Source organism: Solanum dulcamara, chromosome 1 (assembly GCF_947179165.1).
Source record: "Solanum dulcamara chromosome 1, daSolDulc1.2, whole genome shotgun sequence".
In the NCBI taxonomy this organism is placed as follows: Eukaryota; Viridiplantae; Streptophyta; class Magnoliopsida; order Solanales; family Solanaceae; genus Solanum; species Solanum dulcamara.
Window position 1 is genome coordinate 8,225,548 of NC_077237.1, and position 26,400 is coordinate 8,251,947.

A 26,400-nucleotide genomic window follows, 5' to 3' on the forward strand; every position below is an offset into this window, starting at 1 on the left:
AAGAATGATAGGGTGTTTGATGTTGGAGCTTGACTCTGTTAGACTATGGGCTTATTAGTCAAAGCTCATGTTCTAAGTAGGGCTTAGGGCTTATCACTCAAAGCTCATATTGTAATTATGTTCTCATATTGTAAGTATGTAGACATAATTATAAATATAGGGCTCAATTTTAAAGACTATTCATTCACTTAATTAACATCTCATTCAATTCTCTCAAACTCTGTCAGCTCTGCCTTAAACCCAATCATATAGCAGCTTACCATGTCTACTCAATATTTTTCTAATAGTGTTATCTAAATATTATGATCCATAACAGATTATACAAAAAGTTGGAATACCATTTCATTGTGCCAGGTGGCAAGGAGAAAAAATGTAAAAAATTGTGCACATTTTTCTTTCAACAACTAATTGAGTCATGATCATACACAACAACTGTTTGTTCCAACCGTGCATCTTTTCTTTATCTCTCGCATTTACTTGATTTCTTTTTTGTCTAGTATGTTGGATCTGACCCAAAAGAAATAGAGTTACGGCCAAGCTGGTTACATGAACAATTATAACAAAGGAGTATACATCTTGTGCTGTAGTATTCTGAAACTATACATATGCAAAGAAATTTTATATCTACAAGTTGTCCTGGACCAAGGAGCAGAAGACTTGATATGGAATCTTGAACAGTGGTGTGGGGGTCATACTTCTCCTTTGCCAAAATAATACAGAATGTTTGTTGTGCGATGATAACTAAGCTCACTTGTGCTTCTTCCCACCAGAAAGAATACGTTGAATTTGAAGCCCTCTGCTGAAGGCCTGGTTGAAGAGAAGCCTTGTCTGGAACTCAGAGACAAAAGGGAACCAAGCAAGAACAGCAACGGGTGCAAAGATCACAAGCCCCATCAAATAATCATATCCTCTAGCTAGAGCCTTAACAGATCCCCACATTCCTATGCCCTTCACTACTGGCCTACATGCCTGTGCTATCTGCAGGGCAGACGATAAAAGTTTCAGACATAGATACACACAATTATCTTAGTGTGCTGTGTCAAAGAAAGGTAAGTGTGTTTTTGTCAGATGCAATGAAGCTGTCAAAATTGTAAAAAAATTGCTCATTGTTGTAGCATCAATCCCACTGACTATTAGGGAGAAAATTGAAGATATGAAAAATAGTTACCAAAAGAAGAGCCCATCCAGTTGGCAAGAAGGCCAATAAGCTGGCAAAAATATCTCCAACAGTAAGCCTTAGGAATTTGAACAACATGACAAATGTGACTATGAAGCCAATGAAAAGGAACAACTTCAGAAGCCTGAACATCAACTGGAAATCAGCACTGAACTTCTTCCTGCCCAAGGATACAATCTGCAGATAGGAAGTACAGTTTCAGAACACTATGTATTGAAAGACAACCTTCTGTGAGGAGAGTTTAAATTAGTCGTTTTCTAAAGAATGGTTTCATGATGCAAAAGAGGTTCCAAGGCTGACCTTCAAGACGACCATGACGAAGACAATGACCAACCAGGACAAACCATACACCTGTGATCATATCAAAACGAGGATTAGAATATAAATGGGATGGCAATTACACCTTCCATATATTGTATTGAAGCTGAAATTCAAGATGTACTAACAATGATACTTTTATCACCATTGGACACATTTAGCTGATAAACAATTCCATACTGGAAAAGTAAGAAGCGCATAGAAAGAAGAACTTCACAGAAGCGGCCAATTAGACCAGAGTACTGCAGATGCTCTTGCTCTTCATTCCACCAAGACTCCCAACTCTTGGTTGCCGGAACACCAATGCCTCCATGGTTGCTTATCCACTTGCCCCAATCTTCCCAATCATCAACTATCTTTTGCCATTCAAAACCTGAAGGATTAAAGAGGAAGGGAGCAAACAACCATGAAACCACAAGGAACCACATTGAGCCACTGAGAAGCAAGAAAGCTACATTATCAGTAACCGCCACACCGAGAATTTGATAAACTATGAGCAAAATCATAATTTCCAGTGCTTTGGTGAAATGGCTCCTCGAGTACATCCTGTAGTTCTCAGCAAACCTTTCATGTCTCACGACAAAACCACGCCCAGTTGCTCTGTACTTTGCTCCACCATGTAAAATTGTGCGGCCAAAGTAGTGGAGTTTTGTTCCAAGAGAAAAGGTAAAGAAAACAGCAGCCAACTGCAGGTTCATGATGATGATGTCACTTAAAGCAGTTCTGAAGCCTCTTTCGAGCCCAATCTCCATAACCATGGGCAGGGCCATCAATAAACCAAGTTGAACGACGGACTGTGAGGCCATTGCAGCTTTGAGAGCATCGTCACCCTTGGATCTTGCTACTTTGACAATGGACTGTTCCAGTCCACTCAATTCAAGGTAGAGTTTACCATATAAAAATGCATAAACTGTGAGGACTACCAGCTGCAAGGAAAAAATAAAATGGTATCATAGGTATATCTTCCTTTACATCATCTCACGAAAGCAAAGTGATTGAGCACATGATTTGAAGTAATTGGGATACATTGTAATTCTGAAGTAATGAAGTCCACACCATATGAGTTAAAACTTTATATATTAATGTCATCAAATGTTAAACAGGAATTACCATTGAGCTGATATAAAATCCAGTAGTTGTGAAATAACAGGACAGCATACGGAAGAAATCAAAGCGATGTCCTAATCTGTACAGATCTCGGCTAAGAGTCTGCTCTCCATTACCACATGCCACTTTTGCCTCAAAGAGAGAGATTTGGTTAAGACCAACATCTCGCCCTTTTCCAACTTGAATGTATTCATGGTGAGTAATATTTCCACGTCGCAATGTTGAATTGAATCCTATAGAGCCAAACGTTATGAACAATAAAAGTGATCTGTCTATGTATCAATAGACATATTTCTAAAAGTTACCTGCAAATATGTCCTCACTGAGATTGATACCCCTTGAAGCTTTGCTAATTCCACCGCGAGTGATGTGGAAAATTCTGTCAAATACATCTGGATGTCCATAATGGAAGCGGACCCTAAAATCATCAAAGTATAATAGAAAATAAATCTCTGGTCTCGTCAGAAATCATAATATATCATAAATGTAATCATTTGGATATACCAGGTGAACGCTAACTGCAAGCAAAGCACCAAAAGAAAGTCCCCACTGCTCCTGATTTAATTTCTTAATAGAAGAAAAATGTGTATTTGTCCAAGAAATGGTCTTGCTCAACTTCACGTTAGCAACCCAGTATACTAGTTTTTCTACTCTCCATTTCCATTTTGGAGAAGGAGAAAAAGCTACTTACACTATTGTTTAGTTCTTCGAAGGTTAGAGGCTACCGGGAAATTATGAAACTAACTTGTTTATTTGCCCTTTTGCTTTGATATTGGTGATTACTTGCAGTTGGTAGTTACAATTAGGAGGGAAATAAAACAGATATAGCTCTTCCTGTCAAGTTTTGGATGGATTGAGAAAGCTGACCTGGAAAGTTATCCAATTCGTCCATTTTTACTTGACCAATTTATTTACTTCTTTACCAAATGATTTGTACCCCTACACTTTTCCTTCTACTCCTCCAACCCCTTCCCCCCTCTTTTGATCCAACCACAAATAGATGAATAATGCACGAAAAATAAAATAAAAGTTGAATAGTGCTGAAAATGTTTTGCCAAAAAATGATGCATTGATATGGAAATACAGTACAGTCTGTTCAGTAGTTTTATGCATTAAGGAAAAGAATAACATACCTTAAAGGCCTTGCAAGAACTCTCTGACCAATGGTGACAAAACTTGTCTCTTGATTAGACATAAACCAAGCCAATGAAGACACACTGTAATTGGAAGATGTGAGGCCTTATCAGATATGTCAAAAACCTGGATTTAATGAAACTAAGCAGGCTGACAGAGAAATTATTATGCAACCTTCCAGTGAAGATATGCTCACGAACACCCAATATTGTAGGTGGACGCACTCCGTGATCTTCATTAAATTCCTCAAGAAGGTTACGCATTTTTAAAGCTTCTTCCAAGTAATTGTCCTGCAAGAGAAAGCGTTAAGTTATTATTTTATGATTACTTGGCTTTATTTATTTCAACTCAGTCTCTCTTCACCTGATTCATGTCAATAGTTTGAAGAGCTTCCCCACGAGAGAAGATAATGGCATGATTCTGATTTTCAGGCTTTCCTTCTCCTATCTTTGCTGCACCAGGCAACTTTATACGGTATATTTCCTTCAAACATAGATCATAGAAGAAATCAGGACTTGTAGGGCAAAGAATCAATTACAGTTAATATTTATTATAAAAGAACTGTGATAACCTGATCAAGATTATCAACTGCTTTCACCAACACTGAATAATAAACCTTCTGAGTTTTTCCACCTTCCCTTTCTTCAACTTCATCAATATATGCTACACGGAGAGAGGGATTGCTGCATGGGAAAAGGAGAGAATTTCTCAACAGTATTCTAAATACATTTGAGTATAGGAGAATACAACTTCTTTTCGTTTTTCCTTGTTTATTTGGTGAAACAGAAACTTACTTGACCATCAAATTCAGAATATCAGTTGCATGCCGATCTCCATTTCGCTTTTGATTTCCATAATTCTGGCAGGTGGCGACATAGGTGAATTTCATATCAGCCACAGCTTCTAATTGAGCATACAATGATCTTTGGCTTTTCTTGTCCTCCTCGGATGGTACTGTAACAGCTTTGTATCCTTCGAGAATCTCTGTGTACAAATAGTCACAATGTAGTTCTTTACCAGAAAGGAATTCAACACTTGGTACCCTATTTCAAGCATCTTAGGCGACATATTGGTAAAGCAGCTAAAAATTGTCATCTGCTTAACAACGTATGTGTTCTCTTCATGTTGCTCAATATAACTCGTTATAATCTTAAACATAACAGAATGAGAGTGTTAGTATAAAAAAACACTTTTTTTCCCATTCATCACTGATAGCTCCCATTACCATGCAACAGAACCAACCACCATAAAAAGTTCTGGTATGACAAATTAAGTGATACCGTGACATGTAAAACTTGTACAAAACTCAGCTCTCAGACCACACATGTATCATGATCAGAAGGCAAATACATGTACATATCACTTATGTGGGTCCTATTGTTGGTTCAAATGGCTACTTGTAGACCATAGCATGCCTGAATAAACTTCAGCCGCCAATTATGTCGAGCACATATCATATGCAAAGGAAAATACTCAGAGCAGATAGCAAGTATTTCTTACTAAAGAAAATTCAGCAGATGTAGCTCATTATTTCTTTTATTACAAGAACTGTCAAGGTTCTTAGCCCAAAGATAAAATCTCTGAACAGGAAATGGCATTAAAAATATTATGGTTTACCTCCTTCTGAAGCCATGTCAAGAAATGCTTGAAGCTTCAAAGCCCTCCTGTAGTACATCATTCCTCTTACTGAACAGAATAAACAGTAACAATGAATAATCGACAGGAACTATTATGTCCAAAAGAATATGATAAGAAAAATTATTTTAAGATGCCTGTTCTGCAGAGAGTCTGTCCCCTTAATGAGGCCCAATGACGTAGCTGCAAGATGTTTTCTTCATTTTCCCAGACCTCCGGCTCGTTTTTACATCCAATACGTTCCATGAAGTTAGTCCATTCATCTAGAAGGAAATAAAGTGGTGTCAAGTAGACAAGAAAAGATACCAATAAAATAGGAAGAGGAACATCACACTGAAAGGAAGTTCATTTTCAAGCAGTTGATAATAGAATGAAACCTGGATAAATCTTTCGGAGATAGAAAATGATTGATACACCGTCTTCATTTTCCATCTCAAGATCACCTTTTGAGTAGACAGTTTCCTCACTGTAGTATGGGGTCATGACACTGCATATGAAAAATATTATTGCACAATTGAATTTGGGATAATAGTACAATGGATCCATGTGACAAGTGACATAGTTTGAATATTAATAATAAACAAAAGCATTGGTATTTCTGCCGCTATTTACATATTAATGGTGTGTTCTCATGACTATAATAATGCAATGTTACTTATTAACTTCATATAATTGATTGTTGACTAACAAGAAATCTTATGCTCACTCCAAATATTAGCTGCATGCCATAGGAAAGTCAAATATTCGAAAGAGAAAGCTCAAACTCAGATAATTTATCTATAAACTTGAGGATGTACGCGGTCATGAATTATGAGCAGTACCTGAATGAAAGCATTTTGCGCACTCGAGGTGCACGTGGCATTTCCATGAACAATGAATTTGTGAAAAAGGAAATCCTTCTCCGTGCTTCGAGGTTAGTTGGAACTTCAACTGCTGATTCTTTCACAGTTAAGAGTAGATAAAGACGCCGAAGCTGAGAAATAAATCAACATGATGATTGCTTTTCTGTTTATCCATTAATTGAAGACAAATCATATATATATATATATCAAAAGACCTGTTCTTCCCACTGTGCTGTTACTGGAGGAGGGAATGCAATAGCTGTTCTTGAGTCAGTATTAGCAAAGAGCTGTTTCCCAGAATCCCTTCCACTATGACCAAGTTCTACAAGTTCCCTGAAATAATTATACAAGACCAGAACAAATATCAAATTGAATATCTTAAATAACATCAATCCTATGCATTTATTATCTGAAAAGCTCATCCAAAAATGGCACAGAATTCACTAACCCGATTTCATTCACCATCATGTCACGGGTCACTATTTCTAACATATCCTGCAGTGCTATGACAACGTTGTTCCTTTTAGATGGATCACCATCTCTCTGCAACAAGAAAGACAGTGAAATATCTGACATATGAAGTTCCACTGCTACAGACACCAGCCAGCGCATCACTTACCAGTATCTCAAGTAGGTCTACAAATTTCTTACAAAGGTTTTGCAAAGGTCCTGTTCTGAAACTCGCAAGGAACGTATTCTTTGAAATGCTGTTTTCAACTTCTTTTATGATGATTCCTATGATCCTAGAGACACAAATTAGACAGGATCAAGAAGATATCCTTGTAATGAAGAAGTATGAAGTGTCACTTGATGCAGCAATTGGAAGGACCACATTAAACATCTGAAATGATGCATGAAGGTCGGAAACTACATGTTGGTATGTTGAATCACCACTTTATACAAGGTCACTGATATGATCTTCCACAAAGGTAACAGAATAATGGTTCAACAGCAAAAGTTAAGTTGAAGAACAGGTAGAGGAGAAGTGAGGATTAGAGAGAATGCAACTTATTTTTCAAAAGAAAAAGAACACAGGTTTAATCAAACAGTTAACTGGATAAAAAGAAAACTAAAACACAACAAGAATTAGAATTCTGATTACCCAATTTAAAGACTTAAACGAAGCAAAAAACGTAATAAAAAGACCATTCTTATGAAACCAAAGCACCAGTGGTATAAACCTAAGGTGATTCAACAAACAATATCACTGTATCTGAAAACCAAGCATTACGGCGTACTACAGCTAGAGAAAGTGCTGCCTGTCTAAATGAACAAAACAGGGAGTAGCGGAGAGGAAAGAAACAAGTTCCAAATAATCCTGATGGGTAATCAAGAATATATTTGAATTCAGATGCATGTGTTCATGAAGTTGAATGATGATGAAGCTAATATAATGATTCATAGATCTATGAATCAGCTGAATAAGCAACCTTTTCTCAGTTTCTCCAACAACCAGCGCATTAAGAACAAGTTTAAAAGACTCATAGCACTCAATAACGGCACACTTCATGTATTCATCAGCACATATGCGCTTCCAAAGGTCAGCATCTTTGGAACGAAATTGTAAAGCCATGTCCAATGCAATTGGAATCTACAAAGGGAAGACAATCAATCAGTGTAGAAGAAGAAATTTAAAAAGAGGTGCATCAGCTGACAGTCTTTACCTTTCTAGCAAGCAAAAAGGGTGGCCATTGAATAACTTTCAGACTTGGATCCGAGGAATAAGGAACAAGTAATAGGTCCATCTCCCTGAAATAATGTGCACACAGTTCAATTCTTAATGTACTATGAACCAACTAGAAAGCAAAAAGATGAGTTAAGGGACTTTTCCTGTCACTTATAAGATCCTCTTCACGAAAACTGCATATAAATTCATTCCATAACTGAGCGAACTTTGCAGCTTCGCTTCTCTTGCTGGGTGAAACCTAGACATCCAAAAATAATAAGTTTTATAAGATTTTCACTTTTCCAAGACTTTGGCAATCTATTATCCTCATGGCCTGAAGAATGAAAAGCATGTACACAACGGAAAAGGTGAGGACAAAATAAACCTCATTAAAACTCTTGGAGAGTGAAAATCCTTTTTTCTCAGCTTTGTCATTAGGTACCAAGTAAGTATTGAATGCACCAGGCAGAGACTGAAATCTTGACCTTAACATGCCTAAAGTTCTTATCTGTTTGAAAGTAAAGCAACAAAAAGAGCAGAACCATATGTTAATAAAGATGGACAAACTCAACAAATTAACAATAAAAATTTAATAAGATGAAAGCATAGTTTTTCAGGAAAGCATATTTTTAAACCTAAAATATCTCAATCAACCCTGATCTTTGATGAAGCAGATTCCAGTAGTGACAATTTAAGTGATGGAACCACAGTTATGCTACCAGAAAAGGAACTACCACTTATAAAAAAATTATACATGAATAATTAGTTGCAACAATAATTATAGTAATGTGCACTACTCCTAACCATTCTTTATCACTGGCCACAAACATTAGAGTTTGGTCTAAATCTTGCTTCTGTGATTAAAAGAAGACACACTTCAGATATGCTTCTGCAATCTACTGATGATGTACTGCTCCTAATACTCTACAACATCCTTCTTAAAATTGGAAATTTTCCCGAACAAAAAGAAGCACATTGAAGAAATTATGTTTAACTAACAATACAAAGGTTGTCTCACTTTCAACTATGCTAATTTCTGTCTTCTGCTTACCCGTTGGATTGAAATCAGGAAATTATAATTGTTGCACACAGAAAGATTATTTTTAATCCAAGGAACATCACTACTACTGTAATGATGCGCATAATGAGCAACAATAATCAAGTTGTCTCCAAACTAAATTTCAGTAAGATCTATTGACAAGTGATAAGGCATTAACCATTTATATTGACGACAAAGTAAATGACAATCAAGATGCATTCTGAAAGTGATTACCTCACCCAGACGATCAAAGGCACCTATAACACCACCACACAAAGTTGAGAAAATAGCATACCATATTTGAGCATCCATAAAGTAAACCTGTATAAATTTGGAATGCAATATTTACAGGTAAAGATAGCCATGAAACATCTACAAATGAAAACAAAAAGACAAGACATACCATGACAACTGGTGCCCACATGGCAAGCAGAGCCCCATAGTTGCTCTTAGCTGCACAGATAGGATAGATTAATTAGCATCAATTCGCAGATACAAAATCTGAAAAAAGAGAGCGAAATTTGGACTATATACCATTGGGGAAAAACTCATGCCAAGCATACTGAACGTGATTGATGTCCATTATCATTTTTGTGGGTTTTATAAGAGGTTTTATCTGAAAACACATATATACCATGATTAGAAGATAAACACAACTACCACGTCTCATTCCAAAGAAGAGCAATGGTATAGACATCCAATTACCTGAATGGAGTAGCTGAATGCAAATTTTGCACAAAGAAGTAGCACCCAGAAGAGAGTATACCTGATACAAAAAGTGGAGCATCCGATAGAGCAAGTGTCGAACACAAATAAGAGAAAGTTGGAAGTAAAAGACTTGTTAACATACTTTATAAGTGCAAACTGACTTTCATGCATTCCCCTCCCAACATATATTCTTGGCTGCAGAAAAACAAGCAGGCCCAGACAGTTAATAATGTTTGCTATAGAAAATAAAATATTGGCATATAAATACATAGTAGCCTGATGAATGGACAAAATGTATGAGCTGTTGTCTTATTGAAACAGATTACTGGATGAACTCTAACCTACTTTTGCAAATGCTAAACCATATGATCAGAGTAGAAAGAAACTCAAACGAGCTTAGTTCACCTAAAATTCGAAACCTTATAAAGTTTTGCATAGATTCATTCAAGTTGCGCCCTTGATATCTAAACTATTTTACCTCTTTTCTTTTCCCAGGATTTATGATCATCCAGCCATTGTTTTTTAAAAGCATGGGATACGTTAGTGTAAATCTTAAAATACTTTTAAAATAATGTGCATTATTTCATATGTAGAAGATCTTCACAATTCGTAAAGGGACTCAAAAAAACAAAAAGTCTGATGTATTATCGGTGGTTATAACAAAAAAAAACACAATAAAGTCCAGATTTGGTGAAGGAAGAAGCAGAAGCATAGAATACATAAAGAATTTGATTTCAGCTCAAGAGATTGATTAACTGCCAATAGCACGTAAGCTTTCTAGACTTACAACAAAGGAAAATAAAATGTTCGTAAGAAACTAAGCGAATGCATTTTCGTGGGTCAGAAGGCTTTTTGTTATTACCTGTGACCACCACAGAAGGAACCTTACAACAAGCCAATCCGAGTTCTCAATCCATCGACGGAGCATTGGGAAAATAAACAAAGCTGTAGTAAGTAAATTGGGTAGTAGATACACAGCCACTGCCATTAGGTACAGAGGAGGAATGCCCTTCATCTTGTCTAGAAATGTCAGGGAACTTCGGATCTTCGTAAGTAGCTCTGAGTTGCTTTCTTGGAGATAAAATAGTGGGAGGATGATACACCATGCAAGACTGACAACTATCTTCAGAACATTCCTCAGTACATCTGTGAACTTCCATCTATGATAGCCCGGAAAGTTAAGAATAAGGTCCAGCATACCTAATGTAAAAAACAAGGGATGGTTATTTTTCTACTAAACTGCTACTAATTAATATGTAAAATGAAAACAATAAGAGTAGAAAATCTTACGAGATATTAATATAATTTCAAAGATATTCATAGATTTACGTACTTTGGAGAAAGCGAAGAATAGCTGCCGTTATGAAAATACTAGACAAGTTGTATAAAGAATCCTTCTTAAATATATCCAACACAGGAATGCCACTCCATGCAAATATGACCATGGCCTGCAAAAGTACATTCCAAAAATGGCCCAAAACGGAACAAGTAAGCTATAAGGAGCAAAGAAACAATAGTATATAGTAATTAACACAGTTTGAAATTTCCACCTGCAAAGCTAAAAGAAAAAAGGTCCAAAGGCGGTCATAACTTCGGAAGATATGCCAAAATGACCGGGTCTCAACAAAGTATGATTTTCCCATTTTTCCGGGCTTTTTATTAGCAGCTCCTTTTCCCTGTAATAGCAGTCGTTAGGTAAACAACTCTTCTGCTGATAGAAGAAGAAACTTTCGATGAAAGTACAAGTCATACTTGTGTGGTGTCACGTGTTGACTTGAAGAAGTCACCATCATCACGCATTGGCCAACCTAAAGAAAAGCAATCTTGTGACCTGACAACGTATATCAAATTCAGCGATTACATATGAAACCATTTGTCATGTTGTTATTTCTATAACACAGTACTGAAGTTATTGTTCTAATTAACCAAGTACCAGAAATATTCATTCAGATCATCATAATTGCACCAATTTGAGTACGGTGCTTTTCCATTTTTGCTTTTTTTGGCTTCCTGGAAGAGCAAATCATGTTGCAAACATTCATAAAAAGGAAAATTGAATTGGAAGAAAATGCAGATATATGAGACGTATTACCTTATCAATCACACGATAAATGGGAGTAATGACCTTTCGCAGGAATGATTCATCATCCCCACCATAAGAAGGCTTGATATTTTCTCCAGTGACAATGCTCACATTTCCTGCTAAGAGGCCATGGAGTTCATATGCCATCTGCGACAACAATGTAGAAGTTATTTTCGCATTAAAGGAAGGATTCCTCTGCAAATGTGTGTTATTGGAGGTGTATAATTTTGACATCTATAGACTAGTAGTGGTGATATAAAAGAAGATTAATGAACCACTCACATTATGGAAGATGTAACATAGACACTCTGGCATAAAGCGAACATTAGCTGCTTCACCCCAGATTAGAAGGTAAAGGCCCATGTAAAGTATCTTTCTCTGTTGTGCTTCTTGTTGGGCTTGAGGGAGCCTAAATGCAATAAGTTTGTTGCTTAAAAATGTCTCTCAATATTTAAGGTTTATACACTTCTAAAAGCCGAAAGAGCAAAAGCATATAAGAGAATGTCCACTTGAAAGAAAGTATATGTATTGCCAATATCTTACCGTAAACTGTGTTTTTTTCCCAAGTACTTGCACCATGTTTTGTAGTTTTTGAACAACTTGTTCATTAGAGCATCCACAGCTCGATTGTCAAGCTACATTGGAAACAATAGTTTATAAGAACAGATTTTGATTTTGTCACTTTCTTGTATAGCCTTGCTTTCTTGCTATTAATAAATCCAGACAAATAAAAAAATGCATTTGCTCAAGATTCTAGGTAATCAATTCAGAAGGAGACTGATAAGAAAATTAAGTAATTCAAAGCATGCACTTGAGGACTAAACTAAAAGGTCTAGTTTAATCCAAGGCAAAATGAATAAGAAATCCTAGGAGCATCAGATATCACATATTGAGTATAATGGGGAATAGAGAACACATGAGTTAGCTATATGTGATACATGCCTTGTTAAGTGGCTCAGCCTTGGGGATTAGCCTTATATGAATATTCGCAAGGAGCAAACTCAGATTCTCCCTCTGGTTTCTTACGTTATCCCTCTGCAGACAGCACACAGAGGTTAACAATTTCTCATTCTGACCAAAGATCTGAGTAGAGATTCAAGCAATTATAATCTCATTCTTTGAAGTAGGAACTGTTACCTGAAACCCAAACATTGCCCTTAGCCAATCTAGAACATCCAGATCCCCTGTTTTCTGCCTCTGCTGTTCAAATGAAGCTGGCCAATTTAACCCACGTGTATTTGAGAGAGCAGAAACGGCTGCTTTAACCTGGTGAGGAGTTTTAAAGGAAAAGCTAAAGATCTTGACGTACTATTTCAAACTACATGTGCCTATACTTCTGTAATTATGAGTTTATGTAGTACCTCCTCAAGTTGCATAATGGACTGGGATGCTCCAGCCGAATCCAGGGGGAGAATATTATAGGGGGCATATATTTCCTTTTTGGCCTGAACATCATTTGCTGCGGCAATGATCTGTTCAATAATTCATGTCATTAAATTCTTGCATAGAATCCTCCAGTGAATGCCAGAAAAGTTGACATCTAGGTGGAACATTCGTAATTGTGCACCTAAGTTTTAATATTAGTGCTGACCTCAGGAGCAACTTCTTCAACTTTTTCAGACTTATTAACAGCACAAAGAACTTCAAAAAGCACACCAGCAGTCTGATATGCTTTGCCGAGCTGAGCTCTGTTCTCAAAAGATTAAAGAATCCTGCACCAATTAGTACCAAGCCACGGCAACAAATTTAAAAAGAGGATATTTATGATACCGAGAGAGTTACAGTTACCTGTCTGCTTGTTCTCCCTTGTTAAGAGACACGACATACTGCTCATAATATTGCTTGTAAAAGCTCTCAATTTCCCGTGCATCAGTCTTTTTCACACGAGAAGCAAGACTCGACTTATTGTCCTGAATGAAAGCAATTCCTTTAGTTAACCCCTATACTTAACGATTGGGCACAAAGGAACTTTGTTGGGAATATTGGAACCTCCTAAACAATTGACTCAACCGAGCTCTACCGGAAATTGATGGTTATAAAACTACAATGCTTTGAATCTAAAAAAATATGCTTTGTTGCACGTACCCCCGCCTTAATATTCTGAAAAAGTTCTCTCTCTATCTTTAACTGATAAATTCCATTGAAAACTAGCTGCCCTAAGTAAAATTTTCCCCATCAAACCGAGGAACTTATTAAATAACTGAGGCTAACCGGTTTAATGTCTCTCTTTGCCCAATATAACATCCAGATTGCCCAATGTCTAACGCTTGATTTACTCCCTCGAGTTTAAGTAATTCTAATTTTAAAACAAATACTTAAGTCATAAGGGGAAAAAGGAACATTATATAAAGAGAAAAATAAAAAAATCAAATCATACGTACACGCTCTAAACGTTGGAAGAGATTGGTTTTGAATTGCCGAACACCACGTCCACCTGAGGTGGGGTCCAATCTATGCGCCTTCTCAAACGCATAGAACCGACCTGTAACAACGAAACAAAACAGAAAAAAGAGGGGGAAATGAGAAATTGCAGAGATTAATGTGTATGTAATGGTAGGAGAAGACAAAGACATACAAAGATACGCGACGCGAGGGCGTTCATTTTGGATCTCTCTGGCGACGCGAAGGATTGGTGCAATGGACTGGAGAGAAGAGGGAACAACCTCGTTGTCAAACACCTCCATAGAGAAGGTAGTGGTGGCGGCGCTTCGTGACGGCCGCCTAGTCAGTGACGAGGGCCCTGCGCCCCCGACCGGTATTTGGGGGTCCATTCCCTCCGCCGGTCTCGCCGGATTCGTCATCCTAATTTTTGTCCTCTCCTAATCAGTGCTGTCGGTAGCTTAGCTAACTGAATGTAGTTTTGGCTTCGACACCACCGCTCTCTTCCAGCTCCTTTCCGTTTCTCCCTCTCTTCAGTTCAATTTCTGTTCAAAAATATCTCGTATTGAATATCCATAATCATCATCAGAATATACATTCACTCATATAGCCATCAATATTCACGATCAAACACGCACCATATAAATCCACACGTACATTCATAATTATCATACATTCACAATCATCATGCATTAAACACATACACATAGGTTATGCAGATGCTTACTCATATAGATTCAGGTATTTACCAGTGATCTTAACCAACTGAAAATTACAATTAAACATGTACTATAATGAAAATCTTCTATGTATAATTCTATATCTATATTCATGATAATCTCCTAAATCCATAATCAAACTCAGATGCTTAAACATGCTAGCTCATTCCAGAATACACATGCACACTCACTCTACCACACAATCAGTTAACAGATCTAGATATAGACATTATCATGCACAAAAACGCATATAACCATTCATACAAATCCGAAAGACTAAAACGAATGAAAACTTACGTCCTAGCTAGCATCTTAACCGATTGAAACTTACAATTAAACCTGTATAATGAAGATATAATTCTACAGCTATATACACATAAATCTTCAAACAGGATCGTTTCCAATTAACATACATATAAATCCATTTATGTATATATATATAGGTATGAACACACACACACATATAGAAACATACATTCATACTTTATCAATTAATTCAACCCAAAATCTGAAAGCCTCAATAGAACTACAGCTGAACCTGAACCTGTATAATGAATAACTTGTGTTTACTTATAATTCTATTCATAAATCCATAATCATGATCAGACAATGCATAAACAGGCTCGTTTCGGAAATTAACATACATTATCATGCACTATATACACACACAAAAAAACGGATCAATTAAGTGATACAAAATCTGATAGGTAAGCATGGATGGATAGGGAAATAATCAGCACTCAGGAGGAGGAAAAAAAATGTGAGAGGGATTGGAAGGGAAATTATGAGTGGTGAAATAATGGAATGTAAAGGAAAATGTACCAAGCGGAGACCCAAAAAGAGAAAGAGACAACGGATAGTGGGAGAGGAGGGAATGGAGGGAAGGATTTAAAACGGAAGACAGTTGATACCTTCAGAGCGAACGGACACGTGGACGGTCGACCGTCATTTACTCTAATTCTGTTACAACTCTTAAATCGGTGGTCCCTATAGTTTTCACCTCTCTTTCTAATTCTTTTTGTTGGAAGGGGTGAAGACCAAATTCTAAAATCCTATTTTTTGGATAATACATAAATATTCTCTTCACTCAATTATTTTTACCTATATTATGATTAAGATTTAAGAATCATCACCTTTTTAAATATATTGAAAATTATTTTTGTTATATTTATACATTAAAGATCAACTGAAACCAAAGCTTATACATTAACGACTATTTTAATAATTATTTTTGAAATAAAACAAAAAAAGGTAATAAGAAAACTTGAAATTGCGTGCATGAGGTAAGTCAATATTTACCGGTTTTATTTAGGCTTTTTTTTTTTTTTTATGAAGATCAATGTGTTTGAATTTGAATACATATCTTAATATTAAAATATTTGTTAGGATCTAAATACTACTTCATTAAGATGTTTTTTTAATTTAATATTTGACAGTATATAACCTATTTATATTTAAAATTTAATAAATACAAATGTTACATAAACCACTAATTAATTTAGTAATATATTAACATAATATTATTTTTTATAATATGATTGTTGGTTGTTGATTATGATGATTGACGATAATAATAATTGTAATTAAGGATGATGGTTATGGATTATGATCATGGATGGTAACAGTGACGGACTCAGGATTTTAAATAAGGGGGTTCAAAATCTAAATAAGTAGACACACGAGCTAGTCGAAGGGGGTTCGACATCTATTTTATACACATAAAAAATTATTTTAATTATGTATAAATAGTATAATTTTCCGCCGAAATGGGTTCGGATGAACTCCCTCGGCACAAGGTAGGTCCGCCCCTGGATGGTAATAATTGATAATCGTATGGATGGTTGACGGTTAGTAATAAAATTGGCCTCAATCCATGAACTCATTCATACGAGTGATTATAAAATAAGAAAGAAAACCGCACTTAATAATTCAATATGATTAATTAGAACAATTCACTACAATTGCACCTCAGAGAGCTAGCTGCAGGTGAGAGAGATGACAAAGGCTATACACGTGACAAATCGATCAATTTTCAATTCAATCATTCCCATAGCTCGCCAATTTTTCTCTACATCATGTGCAGTAGCAAGTTTAGAATCAGATCCAGAAGGGGTACGCAAATTACTTGGTTCATCTATGGGAGTTCTACAAGACAAAGATCTTCTCAAAAAGGCTCCAAATGGGGAGCTTTTAGTACTATATCTTATTGACAATGGGGCAATGGAACCAGATGCCAGTTTGTACAACCAGCTTCTGAAGAAATGTACAGAATGGAAACGGCTGAAAGAAGGCAAAGTGGTTCATGAACACTTCTTGAGATCGAGGTTTAGACATTATACTGTTCCGAATAACATGTTGATTAATATGTATGCGAAGTGTGAGAGTATGGCTGATGCTCGCAAGGTGTTTGATGAAATGCCTGAAAGAGATATGGTTTCTTGGACTGCGTTGATTACTGGGTATTCGCAGAATGAAGGTGCTAAGGAGGCGTTGCTTTTGTTTACTGGGATGCTGAGGATTGGGTTTATGCCGAACCAGTTTACGTTTGGGAGTGTTCTCAAGGCTGCTGGAGCGTTGGAGAGTGGCGAAACGGGTAGGCAACTACATGGGACATGTGTGAAGTGTGGATATGAAGAGAATGTTTATGTTGGGAGTGCTCTTGTGGATATGTATGCAAGGTGTGGACTAATGGATGAAGGGAAGATTGTGTTTGACAAGTTAAGTTGCAAGAATGAGGTATCTTGGAATGGTTTGATTGCTGGGTATGCAAGGAAAAGTGAGGGAGAAATTGCTGTGAGGCTTTTCTCTGAGATGAAAAGAGGCGGTTTTCAGCCTACCCACTTTACGTTTTCTAGTGTTTATGCAGCCTGTGCAAGCATTGGAGCTCTAGAGCCCGGGAAATGGGTGCATGTGCATATGATCAAATCAGGGTTAGAACTTATTGCTTTTATTGGGAATACTCTGCTTGATATGTATGCTAAGTCTGGTAGCATTGATGATGCCCGAAAGGTTTTTGATCGGTTAGTGAAAAAGGATGTGGTCTCTTGGAACTCGATGCTTACCGCCTATGCTCAACATGGACTTGGAAAAGAAACCGTAGAGTGCTTTGAGGAAATGCGTAGGATAGGACCTGAACCTAATGAAGTGACTTTTCTTTGTGCTCTCACAGCTTGCAGTCATGCTGGGCTTCTAGACAAAGGAATGCATTATTTTGAATTGATGAAGAAATTTAAAATAGAACCTAATATTTCACATTATGTGACCATTATTGATCTATTTGGTCGATCAGGTCAACTTGGCCGTGCTGAAAAGTTCATTAATGAAATGTCAATTGAACCAAATGCAGCCGTTTGGAAAGCTTTGCTTGGAGCTTGTAGGATGCATAAAAATTTAGAGTTGGGTGTTTATGCAGCTGAACGTGTGTTTGAACTTGATCCACATGATTCAGGGCCACACATTTTGCTGTCCAACATCTATGCCTCTGCTGGTAGGAGAAGTGATGCTGCAAGAGTTAGAAAAATGATGAACCAGAGTGGAGTTAAGAAAGAACCTGCTTGTAGTTGGGTGGAGATTGAGAATGCTGTTCATATGTTTGTAGCAAATGATGATGCCCATCCACAGAGAGAGGAGATCCGCAATATGTGGGAGAAGATAACTGATAAAATTAAGGAAATTGGCTATGTGCCAGACGCTAGCCACGTGCTTTGGTTTACGGATCAGCAGGAGAGGGAAGAGAGGTTGCAGTACCATAGTGAACGACTTGCGTTAGCATTTGCACTTCTCAATTCTCCACCTGGGTCCCCTATCCGTATAAAGAAGAATATCAGAGTTTGTGGTGATTGCCATACTGCGTTTAAGTTTGTTTCAAAGGTGGTGGACAGGGAAATCATCTTGAGAGACACAAATCGGTTCCATCATTTTCGCAATGGTTCTTGTTCCTGTGGAGACTACTGGTAGTGCAAAAATAATTTCCCATAAATGCAATGGTTTAACTATCAAAGACTCGTTTAAATTATCTGTGGTAACGTGAAATCATTCTGGATTTGACTATCATGTTGGACATTGTTGGGATTGGATGATGCATGTTTTCCTACCAAAATTGGTTGTTGGCATATACACAAGCATCTTTTATATATGCAGTCATCCATCCAATGGATTAGAGGTTTTTTTTTGCCTTATAAGGCTGGTTTTGACTATTTAATTGCTTTCTAACTCATGGTTAGAACCAGGTTACTCTCATGGTCTCTGCCTCTCTGAATAGCACATGAGTGATAGCATAATGGCCAGAGGTTCTGGAAATACTGGTGTCAATTGCTGATGATTTTTGCACTTGTAGAAAATCAAGACTATCTTGCAGATTCTGTCGGGAAGCATCCAGGTATAAGCTGAAGGGACCTTTATGCTGAAAGACTGTAGTCTCAATATTTTATCTACATTTCATGTTCTGAAACTGCAAATATTCATAGTAGCGACTGTGTACGTAGTTCCTACCATATGAAAGAAAATTTGTATTTTGTCCCTAAATTTTAAGTACCTTGAGCTCTACCTTCTGTGTTTAAAGAGCGTGTAACATTTTCTACTCCACATTTTCTCTTCATGCTCAGGACAGATACACACGTCTTGTTATGTGCAATCTTTTTAGTAATATCGGACATGATTGCTTCGTGTTTATATTTCTAACAATGTGGGTCGAACTCTCTCACATAATCTCCCATAAAGGAGTTATTACAGTTCTTAAAAGGCATACTTCTGCTCGAAGATCAACCATAAAGTGAAAAGGCCACTTTGTTTTCCCCTGTCTTGTGTATATCCAGATTTTGTGTTGGGTTGGTTCCTCATTATTGACGTAAATAATGTTACTTGGTGCCACATTCTGACATTTATGATTTTACCTGTGAAGAAAACAGAAATGAGTTAATGCTGCTCTCTTGAACTTCAGGAACAATAGCATGGACTAGCAGTGTAGCAATGCAACTCAGAAATGCTAAAAACCTTCTCAAATTCTTCTAAGATGTGTAGGTACTCAAGGCCTTGAGAATGGTACAAGCACATGGATCCATGAAGAAACTATGACAGACACCAATCGGTCTGGAAATAATTTCATAGAACATGGTGAAGCAGATGAAATTTGAGAATTTTGATGGAAAATGTGAGACTGCACTGTGATGAGGGTAAGACAACCACCTTGGACCCCGAGCTTCGAATTAGGTCAAAGATTGCTGGTTAATTTAACCCTTGTTACTAGGCTGAATGTCACCGAAAACTTAATATTCTAATGTCAGCAAGTAGAAAGCACCAGTAAGTTCTCGATTGTTTGTCTTTAACCATTGTACTTTCCAACTACTTCCCCTTAAAGGAAAACAAAAACATCGAGATCTTTTCTGTGAAAACTTTTTAATCTTTACCTTCTCTTTCCACCTCTCTTTTTCCTTCACGTTCAATTAGTTTACTCTGCTCTATAAGTTCCAGATCATCTTTATTAGTCATTATAATAACATTTATATCAAATGAAAACAGGACAGCTTGGATTCAGATAACTATAGTTACAGGTCTTGGCTAATGCGACTATGATATGATCATCTCAGTTATGCTTTCCTGGATTATATCATTTGCATTTTGAACGGGGATTGTGTTTTGCTGATCGAAATGCAAAGAAGATGGAAGGATGTGACGAAGAAGAAAAGATCTTTCACCAGATCATGTCAAAGAAGCTTATGGCTAATCTACATTAGGATTGTGACAAGACACAACTGAAGTACTTGTTGTGAGAATGTCTCTTTTCATGTTTTCATGACATAACTCTTTACTGTTGCTTGAATTCGACGTGGTTGTAAGAACAGATTGTTTAGGTATGATGTATTATCAGAGATTTTGTCAGTGTTAATATAAACTAATATACGTACCCGCACGTTGCGCGGAGAATTCTGAGTTAATTTAATTATAAAAAATAGTCTTCATAAAAAATTGAAGACATATATTCTCATAAAGAATTTATCACATTTAATTTTGTAGTATGATTAATGATTATGAAAGTCTTATTTGTGATGAACGGTAAGTATCTATTAACTTGTAATAGATATCATCAAGCACCCTATTCATAAATAATAATCCTACAACAATGGACCAATATCTACTCAATGACTCCCTAAATCCATAGTCAATCAACATATAATTATGTGAAGCCTAACCACAATACACCCTCAACTTATTTATGAATATCTTAACATTATTAAATTGAATAACTCATTATAGAACTGGACATATGAACTATATTTAGATAAACTCTCAAGGGCATTCTTAACAAAAAAAATTAATTTAGCCAAACATCCTTTAAGGAAAAAAATGCACAACTTGTCAATGAGTGAGCTAGAATAATATCTATAGAAGAAACTTATGAATACCCTTTGTACAATATTTTTACAAATAAAGAAATATACTTTACAAAATATAAAGAAAATACATTTCTATAACATGATAAGAAATATAATTTACAAAGTAAAAAGTAAGTCCTTTTTACCATATGATATGAAAATCAATATTTTAAAAAAGTGTACTTTATACAATAAGTAAGTCCTTTTTACCATATGATATGAAAATCAATATTTTAAAAAAGTGTACTTTATACAATATGAGCAGATAATAACTTGTTCAAAATGTAAATAAATCACAATTAATACATAAAAAAAAGGGCAGACCGGTGCACTAAAGCTCCCGCAATGATAAGAAAATAAACTTTTACAAAATGTAAAGGAAGTCTATTTCTACAACACGATAATATAATAATTTTTACAAAATGTAAAGAAAGTACACTTGCTACAACATAATAAGAAAATATACTCGATCTAAATGTTTCATCTTGTTCCAACTTATTTTTAAAACATCATGCAACTCAAATATAACCATCATCTATCAAGTTGTAACAATTCAAAATTTGAGATACTCCAGCAATAACAATCTTCCTGTTTCATAATTACAATAATTGATTAATAATGATAATATATAATTCAATAAATAGCTACATGAAAAAGAAAATTAACAATTTGAGTACACTGATATCCTTACCAAATGAAGTTCGTGATAAATTCTTTTGAAGCTTATTTCCATGATGTTGTATCAGAAAACAAATAATATATTAGCATATAAAATTTGAAATTTAAGATCACATTTGCTTTCATTCACCATGTACATTTTGAAAAACTTCTTTGTACACTACATTTGTTGCTTCTCTTGAAATTATTCCTTCATCATCATAAATCAAAATTTTTAATCCCTTTCTTTTTGTAATCCGTGATAATGCAACATATAGTTGATCATGTGTGAACACTGATTTCTTCAAATATAACCCAATATAGTTGATCATGTGTGAATACTGATTTCTTCAAATATAACCCAACATGAGACAATGATTGTCCTTTGACTTTTATTTATAGTCATGGCAAAAAATGCAACTATAGAAAATTGCCTTCGTTGAAACTTGAATGGTATTCTTACATCAGATGGAGTCAACGACATTCTTGGTATGAACACCTTTTGTCCAATCATATTACCTGACAAAACTTTTGCTTCGATAATCCGATTTCCAAGTCTAGTGATAATTAATCTTGTTCCATTACATAGCCTTGAAGATTGATCTATATTTCTCAATAACATCACCGGTACACCAACTTTTAAAGTGATGATATAATTTGAAATTCCAAAGCACTTAATAGTGTTTAGGTATTCTGTAGTATGTACTCGTTCCAAACCTGTGAATGCATCATCGGACTTGCAAATGGTATCAAAACTGAAGAATGTTGTTCCTTCACTTTGATCGAGTGAAATCATGTGTTCATTGATTGATTCAACCATGTCAAGAGTGGGAGCAAGAATTCCTCTTTTTGTAGATATGTTATATCATTAAAATGACTAAACAAAACTGGATATGTACTTTTCACAATTGCAGAAATTGGATCATCACAATTCTCAATTAGAAGATCATCGGGGATGCGAACTTTTTCAATACCATCAACTGAATTACCAATTTTACCATCAGCAAATTCTCTCAAATCCTCCAAATCTGAATCCGCATGATTTTCTTCTAACCTCATAATTTTGGTTAGCTTTAAGACTTGACAGCTAGTCCATAAATATGAAGAATTAAGAGTAGCATTAACAACATCTTGCCTATTTTCTTTTGGAATGACTGGATGAATTTATCTGAAATCACCACCAAGAACAATTGTTTTACCTCCAAATGACCGATCCAAATTGGAAGCATCTTGAAATCTAAGAATATCTCTTAGAGTTTTGTCAAGAGCTTCAAAACAATATCTATGCATCATAGGTGTCTTATCCCAAATAATTAACTTTGTCTTTATAATCAAATTTGAAAGAGGACTGCCTTGTTTTATGTTACATGTTGAATCTTCAGTTGCAATTAATGGTATTGCAAATTTTGAATGATCTTTATGGCCTCCCGGTAATAAAAGAGATGCAATTACGCTAGACGCAACTGTTAAGACAATGTCCCCCTTAGATCTTATAGCCGAAGATAAAGTTCTCCAAATTGCATCTCCACTAGCATGTTTCCCTATTCATATACACACATGCATATAATGAAGCAATTTAGCAAGTATATGAAACACATACGGGAAACTAGACCATCACTTACCTCAAATTCAAGCTTTCACAACCTTACAATGCAAGAGTCTTCCCTTTCTGGATTCGTTCTTCTCGTTCTTGGTCTAGAAAACATCAAATACATATCAAGGATCAATAAAATGGCCTAACTATCAAGAAATATAATACAATTTCACTCCCTAGGCCAAACCCATGATCCTAACCTTACCCTAGGGCTATTTTTCACCATAGATTTTCAGTTCAAACCCTCCCCCAATGATTACCACCCATACTTCTAGTTTTTAAGAATTAAAGTATGAATCTAGAGTAAAAAACTTACCTTAAGCGTGAAAATCCGTGGAAAATCAATGGAAATCTCCTTAGGTCGCCTCTTGGGGTTTTAGAAATTGATTGTTGCAGAAAAGACCGTTTCTGGTCTTTTTCACGATTTAAGTCGCGACTGTCCCGCTCTGGCGAGACAAATCCTGCTCTGGCAACCCCGCTCTAGCAGGACAGATCCCGCTCTGGCAGGATATGCGGAAATAGTAAGCTTAGAGTTTGTGCTCCAAGCCCCCATTTCTCAACACACCCCCTTTCAAAGATGTATTAAAATATACCTCTCATGCAAACTTCGATTTCAAGGGTTTGGTCAAATAATTCAAAAATTGGTGAAAAAGTCAAGAAACACAACTAAATAAAGACCTAAAATTATGGCAAGAGAGGACCTTCTCAATAAATGTAAAATAATTATTTTCTTAAATGAATAAAGATTAAGTAAAAATAAAAAAACAAAAACAAAGGCTACCATAAAACCCAAAAATAAGAATTTGTTTAAACTGCAACAACAAGTTACTTGAAAATAAGGAAAGCTGAAATTTAAGGCCAAAGTCTATTACGTAAGTAGTAGACATGTAAATCCCTCCAAATAATTAAAGTAACCAAATTATTTTAAACTTTATTTAAAAATAGTGTGGTACTAACTTTATTTAAATTTTAATAAAGGGGCAAGATTAATTATGCTAAATGCCAACATGATTACTACATGTTAGCGGATCAAGAAAAATGTTGATTACTATAGTTACTTCCCAAAAGCAAGCGTACCAAAACAACAAATCAACTTATATTCTAATTATGTTGGATACACAAGATGAAACAGGCTAAAATCAATGAATTACATATCATAATTAACCAGAGTAATCAAGTAATAACAGACATTTAAAGGAACATGATGGATCACATATTTAGTGGACTATTGAAACATTCATTTGAACAGAACAAAAAATCAACTAACACATCATAAAAATGCTCAAAATGAAGAATATGTATTTAGGTATCAAAAGTGCAAAATTATACTTACACCAAAGTGCCATTTTAACCCATTTCCACAACGGACATCATCCCCACAGTTGTTCAGCATATGGTAGCTAGGCCAGTTATGACTACAGAAGAGCAGAAGATGTTGGGGAGGTTTATCAGATTGGCCCCTCCCAATTTTTGAAGTGTCGATCAGTCAACAAATCAGATTTGATAATCTACAGAATCAACTAAGAGAGCAATATATGCTAGAGATGATTAATTCCATGCCAAAATTAATAGAAAGCTAATTAGACACACATGAAGATTCAACAAGTTAATTAAGGATCTTCTAAAAAAAAAAGATATGAACAGGTCTGTATTACTGTTATCAGCCAATATCGAGGTTCTTGCTAAAAATAAATTATAGAGGGCATATATTTGAACAACCTGTAGTTAACAATTTTAACACAAATGACAAAAAATTTGCCTCATGCAAGTAACACAAACCAACTACATACGGTTCTGGAAACGAAGTTTCAGTAACAAATATTAAGAATCATGAATAAAGAAATATGATCAGACTAACATTAGTACAATAATTCTATACGGAGTATGAACTTTAGATCTGTTAAAAAAAAAATACGTGCCAAATATGAGTCTTAGTAACCATAACAAGGTCGGATCTTAAGAATCCATTAAAGCCTCGTCCTCACCTTTGTCGATTTATCCTAGAATCCTTGGCCGAAATTTGACTGGAGCATCGATGCTCTTTGTTTGTGTTGCTCGTCGGCTTTGACGAGAGAACACGGAGGGCGGCGCTGACTGGTTGGAGGTTTTGCTGTTGCAGCTGTTGGGTGATGTTGCTGCGTTGGTGTTGCTGTTGGTTGTAGGTTGCAGAGGAGCTGCTGATTGAAGGAGAAACAGCGCAGCCATGGCCGCTTGCAGGTTGCTGTTCGTCGTTGCAGCTTGTTCGGTGTGTTCGTCGAAGTTGCTGTTGCAGCGGTGGAGAGGAAGAGGAAGAAGAAGCAGGGGCTGCTGATGGTGGATCAACGTGGGCTTTTGTTCATCGTGCGAGCTCGGAGCTCGCTGTTCGCCGGTGACGGGTGGTTGCTGCTTTCTTCTCTGGACAGCGGCTCGCGCGGAGAGGAGACGGCGAAGGTTGGTGGTTCTTGACGGGCGGCGAGCAGCGTGTGAGGGAGAGGGTTCGCCGGAGAAGGAAGTGAGGCAGTGGAGGAGACAATGGCAGCGTGAGTTTTTTTGTTGGAGAGACGAGGAAGTGGCGGATCCCTCTTCTCTTTTGGGAAGATGATGAATCAAAAAAAAATTAGGGTTTGGATGTCTAGAGGTAGAAAAATAATAGAATTAGTTGTGGTCATTGATCAAAATGCAAGGACAGTTGTGATTGAAAGATGGATTTAAAACTTAGATTATATTAAATTTAATTAGGCTAGAATTGAAATAAATTGGATAAAAAAAATTATGCTTAAAATAAAATGAAGAAAAATTGAATAGATTGCTATTTAATTAATAACATAATATATATATATATATATATTGAATAAGTAAAATCATAAAATTTTATCAAGTTATAACTATATATATATATATATATATATATATATATATATATATATATATATATTAAATTATAAACTTAATTTTTATATAAAGAAAATATACACACATATATAATATATAT

General features: G+C 35.9%; 2 protein-coding genes and 1 long non-coding RNA gene across 12 annotated transcripts; 1 reads left to right on the forward strand and 2 right to left on the reverse strand.

The window, feature by feature from the left end:
* Positions 1 to 371: 371 nt before the first annotated feature.
* On the reverse strand, positions 372 to 15,661 carry LOC129900714 (callose synthase 5). The gene is made up of 43 exons (XM_055975737.1): positions 15,630 to 15,661; positions 14,285 to 14,633; positions 14,091 to 14,191; positions 13,498 to 13,619; positions 13,301 to 13,397; positions 13,071 to 13,181; positions 12,847 to 12,975; positions 12,652 to 12,744; positions 12,253 to 12,344; positions 11,992 to 12,118; positions 11,719 to 11,856; positions 11,560 to 11,636; positions 11,379 to 11,457; positions 11,177 to 11,302; positions 10,960 to 11,074; positions 10,489 to 10,826; positions 9,769 to 9,821; positions 9,624 to 9,684; positions 9,453 to 9,534; positions 9,322 to 9,371; positions 9,153 to 9,239; positions 8,265 to 8,387; positions 8,043 to 8,138; positions 7,878 to 7,961; positions 7,644 to 7,804; positions 6,833 to 6,956; positions 6,662 to 6,756; positions 6,429 to 6,546; positions 6,193 to 6,344; positions 5,749 to 5,858; positions 5,509 to 5,634; positions 5,354 to 5,422; positions 4,531 to 4,720; positions 4,308 to 4,419; positions 4,100 to 4,219; positions 3,911 to 4,026; positions 3,736 to 3,819; positions 2,908 to 3,020; positions 2,606 to 2,835; positions 1,624 to 2,421; positions 1,478 to 1,528; positions 1,169 to 1,354; positions 372 to 978 (listed from the first exon to the last, which is right to left on the reverse strand). The coding sequence occupies exons 2-43, from the start codon at positions 14,508 to 14,510 to the stop codon at positions 748 to 750; spliced, it is 5,793 nt and encodes a 1,930-aa protein (XP_055831712.1). The 5' UTR covers positions 14,511 to 14,633; positions 15,630 to 15,661; the 3' UTR covers positions 372 to 747.
* Positions 15,662 to 16,681: 1,020 nt separating this feature from the next.
* On the forward strand, positions 16,682 to 20,730 carry LOC129900724 (pentatricopeptide repeat-containing protein At3g24000, mitochondrial). Of its 6 annotated transcripts, none has more exons than XM_055975754.1 (3): positions 16,682 to 19,185; positions 19,747 to 19,978; positions 20,325 to 20,730. In XM_055975754.1, the coding sequence occupies exon 1, from the start codon at positions 16,803 to 16,805 to the stop codon at positions 18,762 to 18,764; it is 1,962 nt and encodes a 653-aa protein (XP_055831729.1). In that variant the 5' UTR covers positions 16,682 to 16,802; the 3' UTR covers positions 18,765 to 19,185; positions 19,747 to 19,978; positions 20,325 to 20,730. The 6 variants fall into 6 exon arrangements, with proteins under 6 accessions (XP_055831729.1, XP_055831748.1, XP_055831742.1 ...); XM_055975773.1 differs by having other exon boundaries at positions 19,819 to 19,978; XM_055975767.1 differs by having other exon boundaries at positions 19,827 to 19,978.
* Positions 20,731 to 21,556: 826 nt separating this feature from the next.
* LOC129900762 (uncharacterized) lies at positions 21,557 to 26,080 on the reverse strand. 5 transcript variants are annotated; one of them, XR_008769691.1, is made up of 5 exons: positions 25,415 to 26,080; positions 24,763 to 24,889; positions 23,458 to 23,530; positions 21,870 to 23,376; positions 21,557 to 21,766 (listed from the first exon to the last, which is right to left on the reverse strand). It is a non-coding gene; the product is annotated as an uncharacterized LOC129900762 (long non-coding RNA). The 5 variants fall into 5 exon arrangements; XR_008769687.1 differs by having other exon boundaries at positions 24,763 to 24,949; XR_008769690.1 differs by having other exon boundaries at positions 21,558 to 21,766; positions 24,763 to 24,844.
* Positions 26,081 to 26,400: the final 320 nt, after the last annotated feature.

Bases quoted from the DNA above. Each gene is read 5' to 3' on its own strand.
- LOC129900724 (XM_055975760.1), top strand. From the start codon at position 16,803: ATGACAAAGGCTATACACGTGACAAATCGATCAATTTTCAATTCAATC.
- LOC129900714 (XM_055975737.1), bottom strand. From the start codon at position 14,510: ATGACGAATCCGGCGAGACCGGCGGAGGGAATGGACCCCCAAATACCG. The intron at 12,345-12,651 runs GCATGTATCACA...TTTCCAATGTAG, and splicing joins AGGCTGAGCCACTTAACAAG to CTTGACAATCGAGCTGTGGA. The intron at 5,423-5,508 runs GCATCTTAAAAT...TATTCTGTTCAG, and splicing joins ACAGACTCTCTGCAGAACAG to TAAGAGGAATGATGTACTAC.